Source organism: Salvelinus fontinalis, chromosome 25 (genome assembly GCF_029448725.1).
Source record: "Salvelinus fontinalis isolate EN_2023a chromosome 25, ASM2944872v1, whole genome shotgun sequence".
Lineage (NCBI taxonomy): Eukaryota > Metazoa > Chordata > Actinopteri > Salmoniformes > Salmonidae > Salvelinus > Salvelinus fontinalis.
The window spans coordinates 2,045,464-2,068,216 of NC_074689.1; the positions used below are offsets into that span (position 1 = coordinate 2,045,464).

Below are 22,753 nucleotides of genomic sequence, written 5' to 3' on the forward strand. Positions count from 1 at the left end.
GATGAAAACCCGCTTCAGAGTGCTCAGGACCTCAGACTGGGGTGAAGGTTTAACTTCCAACAGGACAACAACCCTAAGCACACATCCAAGACAACGCAAGAGGGGCTTCGGGACAAGTCTCTGAATGTCCCTGAGTGTCCCAGCCAGAGGCCGGACTTGAATCTAAGAGACTATCTCTGGAGAGACCTGAAAATAGCTGTGCACCGACGCTCCCCATCCAATCTGACAGAGCTTGAGAGGATCTGCAGAGAAGAATGGGAGAAACTCCCCAAATACAGGTGTGCCAAGCTTGTAGCGTCATACCCAAGAAGACTCGAGGCCGTAGTCGCTGCCAAAGGTGCCTCAACAAAGTACTGAGTAAAGGATCTGAGTACTTATGTAAATGTGATATTTCAATTTTGTACTTTTTAATAAATTAGCAAAAATGTCTAAACCTGTTTTTGCTTTGTCATTATGGGCGTTTTGTCTGTAGATTTGAAGAGGAAATCAACAGGGATGGCTGGGCATCACTGCCGTAGTAAGAGTGGATCCTCACGCTGCTGCAGAGAGAGAGAATAGCATAGTAGTGGAATGTCAGCACTATAATCCCCCTGCAGCAATGAGCTGTTTTTATAGGACATCGCAGCAGACCCGGAGCCTCAAGTCTAGCAGTGTTTTTGGGGCGTTTCCATGGAGGGGGTACAGAGGTGTGTGTCTGTGTGACTCCAGGAATGCCATCCTGGGGTCACCATGTTCAATGGGCGTGGCACTGAATATTAGGATCTTCAGGGCTGATAGAGATCTCCTCACTCATGTCGTTATTGATATTCCTCCACTGTTTCATTCTCCTAGGCTGTGCAAGTCCCCTCTCAAATAAAAAAGTATATCTTTTATACAGGAATATTGTCAGTATAAATATTTGAGTTGTCATTTAGTTTAGAACATGACAGCAATTTGGCAAAAACCAAGATGCATTTTGCTCAGGGAAATTATTCACTTAGTGCTGGAAGCTGGAAAAAACATTCCTTCAATGCCTGTTCACCAGATCCCCTCGCTCCACTTCTAATCTGAAGGTTTTTGGCACATGACCTCATCTGTATTAATATATTCATGTGCTTTCAAGTCTTACCACCACTGTACCATCTCTCTCCAAGCTCGCCTATGATTGGCTGGCCGCTTGTTTTCAATGGCACTAGCTTTTTTTGAGTCCATGGATACAGCACATGGTGGTGGAGTGTGGCTTAGCCAATTGGAGAGCGTTGTTGGGCTCGCGGTTGTAAAGCAGTGCACCCTGGCCCTAGACGAACCCCCCCCCCCCCTCCTCCTCCTCCTCCTCTGTGAGCACACGATTGCCCAGTGGGGGGTCCAAAACAAAAATAACCACACCCTGTCCGCTGGGCCGGGACTCCCACTGACATATCAGAACCTCCAATACCAATGAATGGGCGCAAAACCACCCCCTTCCTGCTGTCTCTTCTCTTGCATTCCTCTACTCTCAGCACTGAATGTTCTACTCCTCTTCATCTCACATGATTTAGAGCAATGGATCATTACCACAAACCATTTACCAACAACCACGAGACAACCTACAGGGAGGTGGTGACAGCCTCTCAAACAACCTCACACTCAACGTCAACAAAACAAAGGAGATCATCATGGACTTCAGGAAACAGCAGAGGGAGCACCCCCCTATCCACATCGACGGGACAGCAGTGGAGAAGGTGGAAGATTTTTTTAAGTTCCTCGGCGTACACTTCACGGACAAACTGAAATGGTCCACCCACACAGACAGTGTGGTGAAGAAGGCACAACAGTGCCTCTTCAACCTCAGGAGGCTGAAGAAATGTGTCTTGTCACCTAAAACCCTCACAAACTTTTACAGATGCACAATTGAGAGCATCCTGTCGGACTGTATGACTGCCTGGTACGGCAACTGCACAGCCCACAACTGCACGGCTGGTGCGGTCTGCGCGACGCATTCCCGGGGACAAACTACCTGCCCTCAAGGACACCTACAGTACCCGATGTCACAGGAAGGCCAAAAAGATCACCAAGGATAACAACCACCGAGCCACTGCCTGTTCACCACGCTACCATCCAGAAGGCGAGGTCAGTACATGTGCATCAAAGCTGGGACAGAGAAACTGAAAAACAGCTTCTATCTCAAGGCCATCAGACTGTTAAACAGCCATCACTAACACAGAGAGGCTGCTGCCTACATACATACTTGAAATCATTGGCCACTTTAATAAATGGATCACTAGTCACTAATAATGTTTACATATCTACTCATCTCATATGTATATACTGTATTCTATTACCATCTATTGCATCTTGCCTATGCCGTTCGGTCATCGCTCATCCATATATTTATATGTACATATTCTTATTCCATCCCTTTACTTAGATTTGTGTGTATTAAGTAGTTGTTGTGGAATTGTTAGATTACTTGTTAGATATTTCTGCACTGTCGGACTAGAAGCACAAGCATTTCGCTACACTCACATAAACATCTGCTAACCATGTGTATGTGACCAATAAAATTTGATTTGATTTGAAAACCATTTCCCATTCGTCACTGGCACCTAGACTTTGGCTCAAAATAGAAACATTTTCAATGTACAAGTACAAGTTTGATATATATATTTTTTAGTTATCATCAATAGGTTTAGCTTTTCATTTGGTTTGAATGAGAACCTGGGGGTCTGTAATTCAACCATTCACCAAAATCATTTCTGCTGGCGTGGCAAAAAGCAAAAGAAAGAAAGCCTGTCCTCATTTCATCTCTCATTAGGTTTTTCATAAGCTGGAGGATCTTCTCTTGGACTTTGAAATGCGAAGCCGAAGCTACCGCAAATCCCCGTCCTTAAAATGACCTCAGTGTAGACTGAGCGAGGGAGCTGTGTGGTGGCACCATGCCTCATACTACTCCCTGAGAGGGGGCAGTAGAGGACTAGGGGAGAGGCATTGGGAAGGCCTAGTCATTCAACAACATGGTGATGTGACTTCACTCCTTCCCCTCCGTCTGGGGATAATCAACGAGGTGATTCCTCCCTTGTCTTCCCCTCTACAGTACTGAGCCGTCCAGGAAGACTCTTGTTGCAGGTGTTTCCGCTCTCCGAGGCTGACGTGACGAAACTCTCAAAAGCGTGAATACCAGCTGACATCTTCAAACGGTCTCTGTGGTCTCCACCTGCTTTAAGGAGACCGCCATCGTCCCAGTGCCCAAGAAAGACAAGGTGACATGCCCAAATGACTATCGCCCCGTCGCGCTCACCTCGGTCATCATGAAATGCTTCGAGAGGCTGGTCATGGCACACATCAAGGCCAGCGGTACACTGGATCCACTCCAATTTGCCTACGCTCCAACAGATCCACGGAAGATGCCATTTCCATCGCTATTCACATGGCCGTAACACATTTGGACAAGAAGAACACCCGTGAGAAGGCTGTTCATTGACTACAGTTCAGCATTGAGGTGCATGAGGTCTGATACCAACAGGCTCAGAGACAGATTGCTGAACACTTAAACTGTACTGACCACCTGCTCTGATTCTTCTCACCTTAGCACACACCACAACTGCTGCTACCAGATTCTTATTGTACTGCTCAATTTATACACTTGCCCGTCATCCCCCCTTCCCCAATACACGTGTAAATATTGGACTATAAATTATGCATTCCTGTATTACACTCATGCTAAAATGTTTATTCTATTCTACTGTCATTTACTTTCTTTGTATTCTTATATATTTTTTACTATTTCTTATTGTTGTCGCATTACATCGAAGTAACCTGCAAGTAAGCATTTTGTTGGACGATGTATACCATGCATATCCCGTACATACAACTAATGAGACGTGTTCCTCTGTAAAAGTATTCCTCTGTTCTTTTCCCTTCTAGCGCTGTCATCTCTCCTGTCTTTCCGCTATGTCGCTACCACCAGTATAAGGTAGTAGGGAGTTAGCCAGTGAGGTGTAGCAGCATCATTCAGGTCACGTTAACGGAGAGTGTTATGAAAGAGCCAGGCATGGCAGGTGACAGGTGGGTGTGCCCCAGGTGGGCAGTGGGTCACATGGAAACCGGTTCAGCGAGTGCAGGGAGAGGGAGAGAGATCATTAATGAAAGTTGCAGGGAGTACTAGTGTACAGGCGAAGACAATGTGTCCTCAATGCCTCCTTCAAATGATTACACCAATATTTGTTTAAAAGGATAATACTTATATTTATTCGTCGTGAGTTATTCAACCACAAGGAGGAAAAATGTAGTGACTAGCCTATAACTTTATCTTGTCTCTAGTCATCACTTGTCAATTACCTTGCTTCTGCGCTCATTCACAATCACTGGCAATTAATTTCAACTTGTCACTGAGCTTCACTCTGTCACTAAGCTTTACCTTGACTTTAACCTTAATCAGCTTACTCGGGTTTACCAGTACTCACTCAGCCACTGAGTTTGTTTTAACATGCCACCAGTAATCAGAGTATTCACCCTGTCACCAAGGTTGAATCTCTCAGCCATCTCCACCTTGTCACAAGGTGTCGCCAGTCTAGCTCAGTGTCACTACTAGCCAGCAACAGCACTTAAATGTCCAAGAAAATGTACCTTCAGGGACAATAAAGTTTTTCTCATCTTATCTTCTCTCTACCCCTGATCCAATGCCATTTCCTGATCCAATGCCATTTGAACATTGTCTCTCAGTACAGTACCAACCCAACAGGCCTCTGTGCTTTCTAGTTGTGGAGAGAAGGTGTTGTCTTGCCAGGCTGTCACTCCTGATTACATAACACACAACTCCAGGCAGGGAATCAGAAGGACCTATATCCCACTGGCTTCCTGGCGCGTGGCTCTCTGCTGATCCTAGATCAGCACCCCTGCACTGACATGCTTTCTAAATATCGCCAATAGACTGCAGTCATAAAAGGAGCAGTCAAAATACTGTCGGGGAAATCATGGACTTCTTTAGCTCCTGAGTCTGGGCAGTGTGAATGCTTCAGTTTGTCCCATTCTGCAGAACTGTACATGCTTGTCTGGTCCATATTTTCCATATTTATTCTATTTCCTCAACTTGGCTTTCTAGGGAATGACTCAGTGCTGTGACAGACAGTCTAAGTGCACCTCGGGACTGGAAAGTTTTGTGTTATACAGTAGCGCATACAGAATGTGTGTTCTTGTACCATACTCCAATTTTGCCCTAAATATGAGTCATTGGCCAGGAATGAACTGTATTAGGAACATCCATAAGGTGTGTGTGCGCACACAAAACACGGGACCCTCTTACCCGACAGTGTGTACAGCAGGGGTTCCCTCTCCCAGAACTCTACAACAGTGGTTTCCCTCTGCTCGGTTTGGAGGTTGGTTTACCTGTGTTTTCCAGGTACTGGGTGAATCTGTGTGCCTCATATTGACACTAGTGAGAGGGGCTGGGGAAGGATAGCGGGCTTAGTTCTCACACTACTCCTTCTGAGGTGAGATTATCTCCCCTCCCCACACACCCCTCTGCTTCTAGGAATCAACTGCCTCGGTTCCAGGAAATCTGACTGGTTGCAGACAACCAGAGATTGAAATTTCCCGTTTTTGAGTTCACTTGGCATTCATAAACAGAACAATATATTACATTTTTTCCCTCTTATTTTACCGGGTTAGTTGACTGAGAACACGTTCTCATTTACTGCAACGGCCTGGGTAATAGTTACAGGAGAGAGGAGGGGGGATGAATGAGCCAATTGTAAGCTGACCAAGAACACTAAGGTAACCTGCCTAAATGACTACCAACCCGTAGCACTCACGTCTGTAGCCATGAAAGGCTGGTCATGGCTCACATTCAACACCATTATCCCAGAAACCCTAGACCCACTCCAATTTGCATACCTCACCAACAGATCCACAGATGATGCAATCTCTATTGCACTCCACGCGGCCCTTTCACACCTGGACAAAAGGAACACCTATGTGAGAGTGCTATTCATTGACTACAGCTCAGCGTTCAACACCATAGTGCCCTCAAAGCTCATCACTAACCGAAGGACCCTGGGACTAAACACTTCCCTCTGCAACTGGATCCTGGACTTTCTGACGGGCCGCCCTCAGGTGGTAAGGGTAGGTAACAACACATCCGCCACGCTGACCCTCAACACAGGTGCCCCTCAGGGGTGCGTGCTCAGTCCCCTCCTGTACTCCCTGTTCACTCATGACTGCATGGCCAGGCACAACTCCAACACCATCATTAAGTTTGCTAATGCCACAACAGTGGTAGGCCTGATCACCGACAACGATGAGACAGCCTATAGGGAGGAGGTCAGAGACCTGACCGTGTGGTGCCAGGACAACAACCTCTCCCTCAATGTGATCAAGACAAAGGAGATGATTGTCGACTACAGGAAAAGGAGGACCGAGCACGCCCCCATTCTCATCGGCAGTGCTGTAGTGGAGCAGGTTGAGAGCTTCAAGTTGGCATCCACATCACCAACAAACTAAGAAGGTCCAAGCACACCAAGACAGTCGTGAAGAGGGCACGACAAAACTTATTCCCTTATTCTCTTAAAACTGCATTGTTGGTTAAGGACTTGTAAGTCAGCATTTCACTGTAAGGTCTACATCTGTTGTATTCGGCGCATGTGACAAATAAAATTTGATTAGGTGACCGTGAGAGGGCCAGATTGGGAATTTAGCTAGGACCCCAGGGTTAACATCTCTACTCTTACAATAAGTGCCATGGGATCTTTAGTGACCACAGAGAGTCAGGACACCCGTTTAACATCCCATCCGAAAGACGGCACGCTACACAGGGCAATGTCCCCAATCACTGCCCTGGGGCATTGGGATATATTTTTTTTTATGACCAGAGGAAAGATTGCCTCCTACTGGCCCTCCAACACCACTTCCAGCAGCATATGATCTCCCATCTAGAGACCGACCAGGACCAACCCTGCTTAGCTTCAGAAGCAAGCCAGCAGTGGGATATGGCATACCACAATGATCCACTTTTGCACTGGGAATCAGATCGTGATCATCAGATCAAGTCATTTGCTATAGTGAGGACAGTCATTGGTCAGGATCTGAACTCTGAACCCTGTTAGGTTCACATCTGAATTTATCCATGTGCATGTACAGGGTATGTGTGACAGAACAAAGAAGCTAATTTAACAGACAAGTTTGCATATAACGGCTGTTAGTAAACGTTAGACGTAAATGCTTATCTGCAGGGAATTGAGTAAAATGGAGAAGTCACACTCAGTTGGACTTGGTCTCTGAGGCAGAGTGATTCCCGTAAATTGTCCTCTATTTTAGGAGAGGTGGGCTTTTTGGGGACATCTGGTGGGCCAGTGCACGGTACAGGAAAACCACACAGGGTCTCAGAGGACCCATCGGGGCACATAGCAGGAACCAGGGCTGCCAGCCCCCTCAATACCACAGCATTTACTACTTCCCACTACTAACAAACCCATATATTTTGTGTACTTGCCTCCACTCATGTTAAACCATATTGTTGTGTTTTCTCCTTTTGTCTCAACAGGTATCGTAACATGGGGAACTTGCTAAAAGTCCTGACTTGCACAGATCTGGAACAGGAGCCCAATTTTTTCCTCGATTTTGAAAGTATGTTTTTTTTTTGGGGGGGGGGGGGGGTTATTTTATTACAATCCCTATCTACACACTTGAACTTCCAATCATACTTATTTTAGCCGTCCCCCTTCTTACCTCTCCTCACCCCAAGACGCTACAGAACCTAATCTATTTCCCATTTGCATCAATCAGCTCTTCTCTTAGCTATGCTGTTATTGTAGGATTGGATGTTCCGAACATGATATTACATTAGAAACTACCTGACACGACACTGAATTTCTGCATTGGAATAACAATTAGAAGGGAGATGTAGCCTAGCCTACTAGCCTATAGCCTCTCCCTATCAGTCATAGAAATACCCACTTGATTGTCTTCCTGTGTCCACTAGATGCCCAGCCCACAGACGCAGAACGAGAAGTGTGGGAGAAGGTGGACCTGGTGCTGAAGGATGCTAGGGGAATCCTGGACGAACTGCAAGCATACAAGGGAGCGGGTCAAGAGATCAGAGAGGTAAAATACTAAAAACATCACCAAACCTTCATTCATACAAGGGAGCGGGCCATGAGTCTCAGAGTAGGAATGCTGATCAAGGATCAGATCCTGTCCATGTCCATGTAATTGTAGTAATTGCGATCTAAAAGGCCAAACTGGTCGTAAATCAGCAGTCCTAATCTGAGACGCTTGATACATACAGCCCCAGAATTTGATTAAACTACTAACTCAGGATTAAACTAGATACTAACTAACTTCTGACTTTATTCAACATCTTGTCTTTCCTGTCCCCCAGGCAATCCAGAACCCCAACGACGAGGCGTTACAGAAGGCAGCGTGGGTGGCCGTGGTCCCCCTGGTGGGGAAACTCAAGAGGTTCTACCAGTTCTCACAGAGATTAGGTACGTACCTGGGGCCTGATTTTAGGATCAGTTTCTCCTTAAAAGATCACAATTAATAAAGATGACATGGACAGGGCGATCTGGTCCTAGATCAGCACTCCTATACGCTTGATGCATACAGCCCCTGTTCTGAGTCTCAAAACAACACCCACACCTGCCTGAGACTAGTGACGTGTCCTTCAGAGCTTTGTGTAAAAGGTCAGGTTCACTAGCTACAGCTTCTCTAGTGGTTATATGTAAGATACACACACTGCTCTCATGACCTTAACCGTCTCTATGCGCAATCACATCAGCGATATCGGCTGCTGAACTGCAGAAATTAACATGCATAACCACACACACACACACAAACATGCACAGTGCACACACTCCTAGCCATGGGATGGGATGCTTGCTTGCGTTGCACTCCGGCTAGATGTGATACCCACCTCCTCCCAGAGCTGAGGACTCCTCATTACCATGGAAAGGAATGTAAGATGGCGCCTGAGAAGAAGGCAGACGTTTTACGTGCCCCCAGCCGATTGTGTTTGTTTATTTGCGTTGTTTGTAACTTATGTTTTTGACTTATTTTCTACATAATGTTGCCGCTACCGTCTCTTATGTCCCGAAAATAACTTCTAAACATCAGGACTGCGATTACTGTCTGACGAGTCCAACGCGAAGGATATACTGCTTCCTTGAGAACAGGCCTCGATCCCTGTGATCTGCGTGAAGAGAAGGCGGAGAAAGAGGGGCCGACGGTCAGGCTGCCTTCTGAGAATTCGTAGGCGATCAAATAAACCCCCACTTCCCTCCATTCTGCTAGCAAACGTGCGATCTTTGGAGAATAAAATCGACGAGTTACACGGAAGATTAAACTACCAACGGGACATTAAAAACTGTAACATCTTATGCTCCACAAAGTCGTGGCTAAACGACGACAATATCAACATACAGCTGGCTGGTTATACGATGTACCAGCAGGATAGAACAGCGGCGTATGGTAAGACAAGGGGTGGCGGTCTATGTATTTTGCTCACCTGAGGAAGAGTATCTCATGATAAGCTATAGACCACACTACCTACCGAGATAGTTTTCATCTGTATTCTTTGTAGCTGTTTACATACGACCACAGTCAGAGGCTGGCACTAAGAAAAGCATTGAATGAGCTGTATTCCGACATAAGCAAACAAGAAAAAGCTCACCCAGAGGCGGCGCTCCTAGTAGCCGGGGACTTTAATGCAGGGAAACTTAAATCCGTTTGACCAAATTTCTATCAGCATGTTAAATGTGCAACCAGAACAAAAAGAACTCTGGACCACCTTTACTCCACACACAGAGATGCATACAAAGCTCTCCCTTGCCCTCCATTTGTCAAATATGACCATAATTCTATCCTCCTGATTCCTGCTTACAAGCAAAAGTTAAAGCAGGAAGCAGATGCTAAACTACAGGACTGTTTTGCTAGCACAGACTGGAATATGTTCCGGGATTCCTCCGATGGCATTGAGGAGTACACCACATCAGTCATTGGCTTCATCAATAAGTGCATCGATGACGTCGTCCCCACAGTGACCATACGTACATACCCCAACCAGAAGCCATGGATTACAGGCAGCATCCGCACTGAGCTAAAGGCTAGAGCTTATAAGAAATCCCGCTATGCCCTCCGACGACCCATCAAACAGGCAAAGCATCAATACAGGACTAAGATCGAATCGTACTACATCGGCTCTGACGCTCGTCGGATGTGGCAGGGGCTTGCAAACCATTACAGACTACAAAGGGAAGCACAGCTGAGAGCTGCCCAGTGACACGAGCCAACCTCTCCCTGTCTGAGTCTGTAATAACAACATTGAAGCAGACCACCATAGTCCCTGTGCCCAAGAACATTAAGGTAAGCTGCCTAAATGACTCCTGACCCGTAGCACTCACATCTGTAGCCATGAAATGCTTTGAAACGCTGGTCATGGCTCACATCCAACACCATTATCCCAGAAACCCTAGACCCACTCCAATTTTCATACCGCACCAACAGATCCACAGATGATGCAATCTCTATTGCACTCCACTCTGCCCTTTCCCACAAAAGGAACACCTATGTGAGATTGCTATTCATTGACTACAGCTCAGCGTTCAACACCATAATGCCCTCAAAGCACATCACTAAGCTAAGGACCCTGGGACTGAACACCTCCCTCTGCAACTGGATCCTGGACTTCCTGACGGGCTTCCCCCAGGTGGTAAGGGTAGGTAACAACACATCCGCCATGATGATCCTCAACCCGGGGGCCCCTCAGGGGTGCGTGCTCAGTCCCCTCCTGTACTCCCTGTTCACTCATGACTGCACGGCCAGGCACGACTCCAACACAATCATTCAATTTGCTACTGACACAACAGTGGAAGGCCTGATCACCGACAACGATGAGACAGCCTATAGGGAGGAGGTCAGAGAGCTGGCCATGTGGTGCCAGGACAACAACCTCTCTCTCAACGTGATCAAGACAACGTGTGTCGAGCACACCCCCATTCTCATCGGCAGGGCTGCAGTGGAGCAGGTTGAGAGCTTCAAGTTCCTTGCTATCCACATCACCAACAAATTAACATGGTCCAAGCACACCAAGACAGTCGTAAAGAGGGCATGACAAAATCTATTCCCCCTCAGGAGACTGAAAAGATTTGGCATGGGTCCTCAGACCGCAAGGCACTACAGAGGGTAGTGCGAATGGCCCAGTACATCACTGGGGCCAAGCTTCCTGCTATCCAGGACCTCTATACCAGGCGGTGTCAGAGGAAGGCCCGAAAAATTGTCAAAGACTCCAGCCACCCTAGTCATAGACTGTTCTCTCTGCTACCACACGGCAAGTGATACCGGAGCGCCTAGTCTAGTTCCAAGAGACTTCTTATCAGCTTCTACCCCCAAGCCATAAGACTCCTGAACAGTTAGTCAAATGGCTACCCAGACTATTTGCAGCCCCCCCTCACCCCCTCTTTACACCACTCCTACTCTCTGTTGTTATCTATGCATGGTCACTTTAATAACTCTACCTACATGTACATACTACCTCAACTCACCAGTGCCCCCATACATTGACTCTGTATCGGTACCCCCCCGTATATAGTCTCGCTATTGTTATTTTACTGCTGCCCTTTAATTACTTTTTACTTTTATCTCTTATTCTTATCCCCCCACAAAATGTAACTGCATTGTTGGTTAGGGGCTCGTAAGTAAGCATTTCACTGTAAGGTCTACGCGGCGCATATTCGGCGCATGTGACTAATAAAATTTGATTTGAGAGAGATAGAGGACCAGCAAGTCCGTCCCTTGCCGCTTCGCCGACCTTAACCCCTTAATCACAGTGGCGACTGGCTGAGACTGCAGTCAGTTAATGAACACAGTGGGCACCAGCCCACCAAGGCCATGTTGTGTGTGTTATATAATGAAGTAGGTTGTCTCCCCACGCATCCGTCCGTCCGCTCCACTGCTCTGACTCCGGGGGCCACCTTTGCCTCAGCTGCCTCCTGCCTGACATAAGAGATGCCCGCCGACCTTTTCCGCAGACTGGCTCAGCTGCAGACAGACAGAGAGGATGGCTGCTGGCTGAGAGATGGCTTATCAGACCTCGCTGTGTTATTACCCCCCAGAAATGTATGTTCCGAACATTAGAAACTACCTTCCACAATATTATAACTGTGTCGCTCATCGTTCAGGTTTAAGCACTTTAAGTAGTGCAAGATGTAGCTTAATTACTCAATAAATGTTAAGCTTCCACCAATAGAAGTGTTCAGGACAGGAGTCCATTGACGGCAGGGTTGGAGTGAATGTCTGCCAACCCTCTGACCCTCCCACCCATCCCCTCCTCTCCCAATGTGAACAGAGCTGAGCAGCGCCTGCCTAGTCTACGTTCCCACATTCCGCTCGCCTGCTCTTCCCGTGACCTGAAGGGTCCGTGATCCGTGATCAGACGCGCCCCCCCCCCCCCCCTCCCCCATCCTCCAGACTCCAGACATGGTAGTGTGCCTCGATTCAGATATGAGTCCTAAAAGCAGCCCCATCTCAACTTCTGTTGCGTCACTAAGGCCATTTTTAACCAGCCCTCTCCTCCTCGCTGCAGCAGAAGCAATGCGCTGTCCCAAGCAGATGGGGGTCATTACAGAATAGCCAACATGCTCAATTTACTGGCCAGCACTGCCAGCTCGCAGTCCGCCTCTGCAAAAACCTCTGTCTGCGAATCTCTGTGTGTCTATCTTAATAAGAGAGAATCATTTTGTCTGGTTTATAGCGGTGTGTATTATGTCCTTGTGCTCTACTGTAAGTGGTAAGAGTTGTAAATGGATCAGAGTCACGATTATGTGCAGCCAGGTGGAAGTTGGTGTTATTGTGCAACCAGATTACACTGTGTGTGTGTGTGTGTGTGTGTGTGTGTGTGTGTGTGTGTGTGTGTGTGTGTGTGTGTGTGTGTGTGTGTTTGGCTCATCCGGGTTATGTCATTATGTTAAATCTAGTTATCTTCGTGAGTCTAGACCGTGAATGCTTCTTCACTTTCTGACTGCAACTACATTTTCCCTCATGGATGGTTTTGCCATTGTTTATTCATGGTGAGCGTCTTGGTGCTTTCGTTAGCTATCTTGAGACATGGAAATGCAAACGGAAAAGCATTTGGGTGTCTACTGCGTTAGCTCACTCACCTCCTTTACAGAAAGGCAATGTTGGGAAATGCACAGCTGGCCAGGATACTAGTGGGGGAGTGATTATATTTTCCAATACCTAGCTTGTTACTACAGAACTGTGTGGTTTACCCCATTAAAGTCATGTAAAGTCTTCATATTTACTTACTGTCAAAACAATGGCAGGAAGCCTGGATGAATGGAGCACCTCCCACGTCTCTCATTACAATGAGATAATTAGATCATGTCTCATCTCCATCTGAATAGGTGATCTTTCATCCCCTTCCACCATCCCACCCCTAGAGACAGCTCTTCCCTTGACCCCTTCCCTTGAGTACAGTTGAAGTCGGAAGTTTATATACACCTTAGCCAAATACATTTAAACTCAGTTTTTCACAATTTCTGACATTTAATCATAGTAATAATTCCCTGTCAGGATCACCACTTTATTTTAAGAATGTGAAATGTCAGAATAATAGTAGAGAGAATGATTTATTTCAGCTTTTATTTCTTTCATCACATTCCCAGTGGGTCAGAAGTTTACATGCACTCAATTAGTATTTCGTAGCATTACCTATAAATTATTCAACTTGGGTCAAATGTTTCGGGTAGCGTTCCACAATAAGTTGGGTGAATTTTGTCCCATTCCTCCTGACAGAGCTGGTGTAAAGGAGTCAGGTTTGTAGGCCTCCTTGCTCGCACACGCTTTTTCAGTTCTGACCACAGATTTTCTATAGGATTGCGGTCAGGGCTTTCTGATGGCCACTCCAATACCTTGACTTTGTTGTCCTTAAGCCATTTTGCCACAACTTTGGAAGTATGCTTGGGGTCATTGTCCATTTAGAAGACCCATTTGCGACCAAGCTTTAACTTCCTGACTGATGTTGAGATGTTGCTTCAATATATCCACATAATTTTCCTCCTTCATGATGCCATCTATTTTGTGAAGTGCATCAGTCCCTCCTGCAGCAAAGCACCCCCACAACATGATGCTGCCACACCCTGTGCGTCAAGGTTGGGATGGTGTTCTTCAGCTTGCAAGCGTCCCCCCTTTTCCTCCAAACATAACGATGGTCATTATGGCCAAACAGTTATATTTTTGTTTCATCAGACCAGAGGACATTTCTCCAAAAAGTATGACCTATGTCCCCATGTGCAGTTGCAAACCGTAGTCAGGCTTTTTTATGGCGGTTTTGGAGCAGCGGCTTCTTCCTTGCTGAGCTGCCTTTCAGGTTATGTCGATAGAGGACTCATTTTACAGTGGATATAGATACTTTTGTACCTGTTTCCTCCAGCATCTTCACAAGGTCCTTTGCTGTTTTTCTGGGATTTATTTGCACTTTTTGCACCAAAGTACGTTAATCTCTAGGAAACCGATCGCTTCTCTTTCCTGAGCAGTATGACGGCTGGCTGTGTTTATACTTGCATACTATTGTTTGTACAGATGAACGTGATACCTTCAGGCGTTTGGAAATTGCTCCTAAGGATGAACCAGACTTATGGAGCTCTACAATATATTTTCTGAGGTCTTGGCTGATTTCTTTTGATTTTCCCATGATGTCAAGCAAATAGGCACTGAGTTTGAAGGTAGGCCTTGAAATACATCCACAGGTACACCTCCAATTGACTCAAATTATGTCAATTAACCTATCAGAAGCTTTTAAAGCCATGACATCATTTTCTGTAATTTTCCAAGTTGTTTAAAGGCACAGTCAACTTAGTGTATGTAAACTTCTGACCCACTGGAATTGGGTCATGCACAAAGTAGATGTCCTAACCGACATGCCAAATGTCGGAAGTTAACATACACGTATGTTAGTCATTAAAACTCGTTTTTCAACCACTCCACACATTTCTTGTTAACAAACTATAGTTTCGACAAGTCGGTTAGGACATCTACTTTGTGCATGACAATACATTTTTCCAACAATTGTTTACAGACAGATTATTTCACTTATAATTCACTGTATCACAATTCCAATGGGTCAGACGTTTACATACATTAAGTTGACTTTGCCTTTACCAATACAATTTGATTTGTGTTACAGAAGCGGCGCTGCACAGCCTACTGGGAGCCCTGACCAGCGAGACGTATGACAACCCCACACAGAACCTGGAGCGCGAGCAGGCGCTGGCCAAGCAGTTCGCCGAGATCCTGCACTTCACACTGCGCTTCGACGAGCTCAAAGTACGTCCCATGACATCTCTGGCCACCATTTCCTCAATTTAGCACAGAGTCCCCACCGTTCCCTCATTTCATCCATCCCTTGTTGTTATTCTAAGCTATAATAGCTTTGTGTGGTGCTGTTGTTGGCATGGTTAAGTTGTTACTATATACACAGTGTACCTATTCCTTCTGATAACGTGCGAGCTAACTCTGTTTGTTTGGCATAACGAGGTGTTAATACCCTGTTATTTAGGTGTTAGTGCTGTACACCATGAAGCCTCAGCCAATGAACAGATGATACAACTTGGATCCTGTCCAGGGAAGACTTGGTTTATAATACTGTAGTCTACACCAGTGGTATTTTAAACTTTTTCAGCCCTATTTTTTCCGACAGAATTTCTGGGGCCGCAATTGCTTTTGCAATAATTTCTCGTGGCCCCACCCTACCCCAACTATAATGACACAACATTATAATCGGTACTTTTTGATTTTTACATGAACAAATACATGAACAAATTCAATTCATTCTCATTACTAATTCCATTTTAAACTTTTATCAAAATGAAAAGAAACCAATAAATACATTTACTCAATAACATTGAATTTTTCTAATTATTTTTCTCCAACTTTTATGTATTGTCCCATACAGTAATCTGTACTCTTATTTATATATAAAAAAAAAGTGGGACATTTTTGTTGACCCCATTGCAGTTCCCCCCTGACTTTGAATACCACTCACTGGTATACACACTGCTGGAATGAATGGGAAGATCAATAGGATAGTGTAGTAGGCTGGTACTTTTTTTGCCAGCATCCCAAATGGCACTATATGCCCTATGTAGTGCACTACTTTTGACCAGGGTCCATAGGGTTCTGGTCAAAACTAGTGCACTATAAAAGGATTAGGGTGCCATTTGGGAAGCATCACTTGGCTAGGGCTCCCGTCTTCAACACACAGAGACATGCTTTATAGTTGATCCCGGGTAGAAACCCACAGATTGCTTATTTGTTTGAGTCACAGACAGATCCTCCACTTACAATCGCCTGGCCAAGTAGTCTAGCAAATGTGCCAGGGAGTCCTTAATATACGGACGTCAGATATAATCAAATGAGTTTTCATCCAGCTCGCAAGGCGTCAGAGCGAAATGTGTACACACACACACACACACACACACACACACACACACACACACACACACACACACACACACACACACACACACACACACACACACACCCTCCTACTCAAACTAGCATCCTGACACCCCCAGGCACTCCGTCACGAAACCCCAATTAACTAGCCCTCCTGCCTGGTACCCCCATACCCTGCATGAGCACTAAAAAAGCGTGAAAGTAAGGGGGTGCAAGGTGTCATGCCAGGCACCATTCATACATTTTTCAATCCCCATACGCCGATGACAGGCATTGACCTAGTTAGAACGCCTACCCGCCTGTCGTGTTTTTAAAGCCACTCACTGGTGAAATGGGCTGGTCTGGCACTAGCCACTAGCACTAGGTACCAATCTATTGTGGTGGGATTACCCTGCTTCTCGTGCTGGCCAGGGTTAATAGCGTGTTGCTAGGGGTAATTTGGGAGGCGTCTCAGCACATTGGAGGAGCAGGAGGTTGACGTGCTGAACGGGGCCCACTGATTGGCCAGGGGTTTATTAAAGGTAAGCTCCACTCAAGGCAAGGTCTAATGATCGTCTTTGTGGAAGGAAGCAGGGCAGCCGCGCTTCTTTGTTTGCGTCGATTGCTTCTAGAGATTTAAAATGGAGTGTGCCTACTCGACAAAGTAAGATTTGAGGTTGTGTTGCCAAATCACAATGTCACCGATGTTCTATAGCTAATCACATAGGGGTGCAAGCTACCCCTTCCCTCCCCCCTAAATCAGAGTGTCACCTCATGGCCTGACCTGTGACCTCTGACCGCTAACCTCCCTTTGTCTGGTGGTCCCAGTAGTAAGGAGCGCACTGTCTCATGTCTGTATTGTAACCACAAACCTCCACTATCTGTATAACAAGAGCGTCTCTAGTAGCCTCTCATCATCCTTAGTGTTGTTGACACTTCTTTCATACTTCCAAACAGACTGAGCCACTGCTGCACTGCTAAAGGGAACTAACAAGTATTTCATTCATTGACAGTTGAAAATAAATGTGTCCTATTATAAAGGACAAGCGAGGAAATATGAAGGGATATACATAAATAGAAGATTCAATCCTATCGATGTCCTTTTCATTCCATCTCCGTCCCTAGCAATGTATCTGCCTTGTTTGCTAAAACATCCTGTCATGATGGAGTATTTCAGAGAGCTGGACATCTGCTGCCGCATGCTGGGTGCTGTTCTAACTTCAGAAACACACACACACACACACACATACAGAGTCCTGAGAGTTTTCTGTTTGTAATGTACATGTTAATCCATGTGTTGCAGATGACTAACCCTGCCATCCAGAATGACTTCAGCTATTACAGGAGAACTTTGAGCCGCATGCGGATCAACAATACACCGGTGAGCTGACTACTGAAATCTAATCTGAGGGGCTGATGGTTCTTTCCCCCTGAGGCTACGGGCACAGATATTTTGTGTCCGATAATTACGGATTAAGTCAGCGGTTTTTGGACAACGAAGATGATTGTCCGTCAACAAACGCACAATATGTCAGCCTTTGTGCGTATGCCAGTCGTCCGAAAATAGTTTACTTGAGCCACTGGGGACTCAAAGGGAGTTTGAGGTGTTCACTTAGAGCACAGGGGTCGGAGCGGAGCGACATGCACCATATACATGATCTGAGATCCGTTGCATGTCCTCAGTCCCTCTGGGACTCACAGGCCTCAGTGGAACAGTTTGAGCATGATCTGAGAACAGTTTGGGGTCTGCACCACAGAGCCTCTGGGATACACTGGTGATAAGGGAAACCACCCAGAAAGACCCGGTGCCCCAGTCCTCTTCCCGCTTCATCAAGCTCAGGGGGCCAAGTGTTCATCCTGCATTAACATTACAGGCTATATAGGGTCATTATGGGCTATATGATAACTATTTCATGAGTAGATCTTGCACTAAGTCTATCATAAATACATTTAAAGGCAGTACAAGTTAGTTGTATCATCTCTAAACCCCATGTACCTCAGGGGTCAGTATTTTGTCCCCTGATATTTGAATCTTTTAGAAATGCTGTATCATTTAAACGAGATATATTAGCACGGCAAGTGTCTAAAGAACAATTCAGCCTCCTATCTCCGCACAGCCACACTTCAAAATGACAGCAAGTATACCATTTTCAATAGGACCAAGGACATCTGAGAAAGATCTGCATTTTTTTCAGTAGTTCTTTAGTGAATAAAGTAAACGCAATCTGCCCGTGTTCTCGAGACGCGCACCTGGGTTTTTATCTATACTGAACAAAAATGGAAATGCAACATGTAAAGTGTTGGTCCCATGTTTCATGAGCTGAAATAAAATATCTCAGAAATGTTCCATATGCACAAAAAGCTTATTTCTATCAAATGTTGTGCACACATGTGTTTTACATCCCTGTTAGTGAGCATTTCTCTTTTGCCAAGATAATCCATCCAACTGACAGGTGTGGCATATCAAGAAGAAGATTAAACAGCATGATCATTACACAGGTGCACCTTGTGCTGGGGACTGTAAAAGGCCACTCTAAAATGTGAAGTTTTGTCACACAACACAATGACAGATGTCTCAACATGAGGGAATGTGCAATTGTCATGCTGACTGCGGAATGTCCACCAGAGCTGTTGCCAGAGAATTTAATGTTCATTTCTCTACCATAATCCACCTCCAACGTTGTTTTAGAGAATTTGTCCAACCAGCCTCACAACCAGACCAAGTGTATCCATGCCAGACCAGGACCTCATCCGGACAAGGAGTATTTCTTTCTGTAATAAAGCCCTTTCGTGGGGTAAAACTCCTGATTTGTCTGCGTCCCTGCCCATTCATGTGAAATCCATAACTGTAACTTCGTAAAATCGTTTTAAATTGTTGCATCTTGCATTTATATTTTTGTTCACTACGTGTATCTGTAGCTTTATTCCCCCTACGTGAATTTGCCATTAACAAATGGCCCCAGACGGTCCGACTGTTCAAACCTGTCACTGCTAGAGCCCGTCACTGTGTCTCAAATGACACACCGTATTTCCTATAAAGTGCACTACTTTTGATCAGGGCCCATGGGGATCTGGTCAAAAGAAGTGCATTATGTAGGGAATAGAGTGCCCTTTGGGACGCTGTCTATCCATAGCCAGGCACTGAAAACTTTCTCCAGCCCAGCAGTACAGAGGAGCATTACTTAATTCTCAGCGTTCAGGCACTGTCTACTGGAATCACTCAGACATTTTGTACAAAGACACAACACTGTTCTGGTGGAAAATACATTAGTTCTTATTCAACTGTGATACTTTTTTCATGTGACATGTCTTGCCGTCCCAGAGGATTATTCATATTATTCCGCGTTCGAGAATAAAGGTTCAGTCTTTAAGGCAGAAAAATCATCACCTTACCGTTACTGAATATACAGTATTTCTCTACCAGCATCTACTTTCTCCATAATATTCAATGTTTGTAAAGTGACAACATTGATGAACTGTTCCTTGGTTTTTCAGACAGAGGGGGAGAATGAAGTCAACAACGAGCTGGCCAATCGGATATCTCTGTTCTACGCCGATGCCACGCCCATGTTGAAGACGTTAAGCGACGGCACGACAAAGTTTGTTTCGGAGGTAGGATCCCATCGAAAGTGGTTTCACAGCTTCCTTACTTAACAACCTTAATATCTGACACATTGCCCATCAATAATTGAAGTGACCAATGCAACAATGTGGTTTACTGTAGGAAACAACTTCCCGTTTCTCTTTCTGTTGGCCTAGAATAAGAACTTGCCCATCGAGAACACGACAGACTGCTTAAGCACGATGGCGAGTGTGTGCAAAGTCATGTTGGAAACGCCGTAAGTGATCCCATCCACTTCCTCACTAAATCAAGACAATGTCAATGTCTGCAGAATTGTGGATCTGGGCCCATATTCTTAGTTTCTCAGAGGAGGAGTGCTGATCTATGATCAGTTTTGCCTTTAAGATCATAAGGAAAATGGTGTAGGGCAGGGATCATCAACTAGACTCAGCCACAGGCCGTTTTTTTATTTTTTATTGAGCGGATGGTCAGGAGACAGGAACATAATTACAAAGAATTTCAATTATAATATAATATTTAACAAAAATATAATCATTTCAAACCTTGCTTACATTTGTATACGATCACATAAACTCTTTTTCAAGGCCCTGTCTTTCAAAGATAATTCGTAAAAATTCAAATAACTTCACAGATCTTCATTGTAAAGGGTTTAAACACTGTTTCTCATGCTTGTTCAATGAACCATAAACAATTAATAAACATGCACCTGTGGAACGGTTAAGACACTAACAGCTTACAGACGGTAGGCAATTAAGGTCATAGTTATGAAAACTTAGGACACTAAAGAGGCCTTTCTACTGACTCTGAAAAACACCAAAAGAAAGATGTCCAGGGTCCCTGCTCATCTGCGTGAACGTTCCTTAGGCATGCTGCAAGGAGGCAAGAGGACTGCAGATGTGGCCAGGGCAATAAATTGCAATGTCCGTACTGTGAGATGCCTACGACAGCGCTACAGGGAGACAGGACGGACAGCTGATCATCCTCGCAGTGGAACACCACGTGTAACAACACCTGCACAGGATCGGTACATCCGAACATCACACCTGCGGGACAGATACAGGATGGCAACAACTGCCCGAGTTACACTAGGAACGCACAATCCCTCCATCAGTACTCAGACTGTCCGCAATAGGCTGAGAGAGGCTGGACTGAGGGCTTGTAGGCCTGTTGTAAGGCAGGTCCTCACCAGACATCACCGGCAACAACATCGCCTATGGGCACAAACCCACCGTCTCTGGACCAGACAGGACTGGCAAAAAGTGCTCTTCACTGATGAGTCGTGGTTTTTTCTCACCAGGAGTGATGGTCGGATTCACGTTTATCGTCTAAGGAATGAGCGTTACACCGAGGCCTGTACTCTGGATCGATTTGGAGGTGGAGGGTCCATCATGGTCTAGGGCGGTGTGTCACAGCATCATCGGACTGCGCTTGTTGTCATTGCAGGCAATCTCAATGCTGTGCGTTACAGGGAAGACATCCTCCTCCCTCATGTGGTACCTTTCCTGCAGGCTCATCCTGACATGACCCTCCAGCATGACAGTGCCACCAGCCATACTGCTCGTTCTGTGCGTGATTTCCTGCAAGACAAGAATGTCAGTGTTCTGCCATGGCCGGCGAAGAGCCCGGATCTCAATCCCATTGAGCACGTCTGGGACCTGTTGAATCAGAGGGTGAGGGCTAGGGCCATCCCCCCAGAAATGTCCGGGAACTTCCAGATGCCTTGGTGGAAGAGTGGGGTAACATCTCACAGCAAGAACTGGCAAATCTGGTGCAGTCCATGAGGAGGAGATGCACTGCAGTACTTAATGCAGCTGGTGGGCACACATGTTAGTCATGTTAGTCACATGTTTGTGGAACTTGTTCAGTTTATGTCTCAGTTGTTGAATCTTGTTGTGTAAATATTTGTATGAACATATGTTAAGTGTGCTGAAAATAAACGCAGTTGACAGTGAGAGGACGTTTCTTTTTTTGCTGAGTTTATATCTCTCTATTATGCGTTGTAATACTTTGGAACAGGAACAGATTTCCAAAATTGAAATCACTTGGAGCCAGGAGTTGGAACCGGTTTAGGGAACAAACGTAAAAGAACAAAACATTTTTCGGAAGAGAATCAGAACATGTAAGGAAAGGGATCCATACTGTTCTGTAACAGAACCATTCTTTTCAAAGCATGGGAACCGGTTAATAAAGTTATTTTATGTTGCGGACATTTTTTTCAGTTCCACCAAAAAACGCAACAAAGAGCCTATCAAAGCCCCTCGTAGAAAAAAATTATTCCCGTAACATTAAATAAAATTATTAACCGGTTCCCATTGTCAAAAAGAAATTTGGTATTGCAACCTCTTTACAATAAGGAATTGAGACCCAGAAGTCAAGAGAAGTTTTAAGTGTTTATTACCACGGATGCCGTCAGCTGAGTCCATACATTTCGAAAGTTCACAACACATCTTATACTCTTCCCTTCTTTTGGTCACCACCCTCTTGTAGTTGTCACCTCCCCAGCTGTACATTTTATGACCCCAATTAGTTTTTTCAATCTCCCCTGTGGAATGTCCATGGTCCTCTCTTTGTTTAGCTCGATGTCAGAATCACACCGCGTCCATCTTCATTGTCCTGGGCCTGACCCTGCTCTTTGATCCTAGGCAATTTCCTCTTTTCTGATTAGGTCAACCTTTCCAAATTAGCATATAGTGGCATGTGAAAATATTCACTTCCTTGGCATTTTTCCTATTTTGTTGCCTTACAACCTGGAATTAAAATAGATTTTTGGGGGGTTTGTATCATTTG

At 45.4% G+C, this 22,753-nt stretch overlaps 1 protein-coding gene across 1 annotated transcript in view; it reads left to right on the plus strand.

The window, feature by feature from the left end:
- LOC129822742 (CYFIP-related Rac1 interactor B-like) overlaps nucleotides 1-22,753 on the plus strand; it is a 63,244-nt gene that overhangs the window by 36,427 nt on the left and 4,064 nt on the right. The window contains exons 3-9 of the mRNA XM_055881114.1: nucleotides 7,496-7,578; nucleotides 7,934-8,055; nucleotides 8,333-8,438; nucleotides 15,134-15,273; nucleotides 17,687-17,764; nucleotides 19,879-19,995; nucleotides 20,143-20,222. Coding sequence (XP_055737089.1) covers nucleotides 7,506-7,578; nucleotides 7,934-8,055; nucleotides 8,333-8,438; nucleotides 15,134-15,273; nucleotides 17,687-17,764; nucleotides 19,879-19,995; nucleotides 20,143-20,222 — 716 coding nt within the window. The 5' untranslated portion in view covers nucleotides 7,496-7,505. The remainder of the gene's footprint in view (nucleotides 1-7,495; nucleotides 7,579-7,933; nucleotides 8,056-8,332; nucleotides 8,439-15,133; nucleotides 15,274-17,686; nucleotides 17,765-19,878; nucleotides 19,996-20,142; nucleotides 20,223-22,753) is intronic.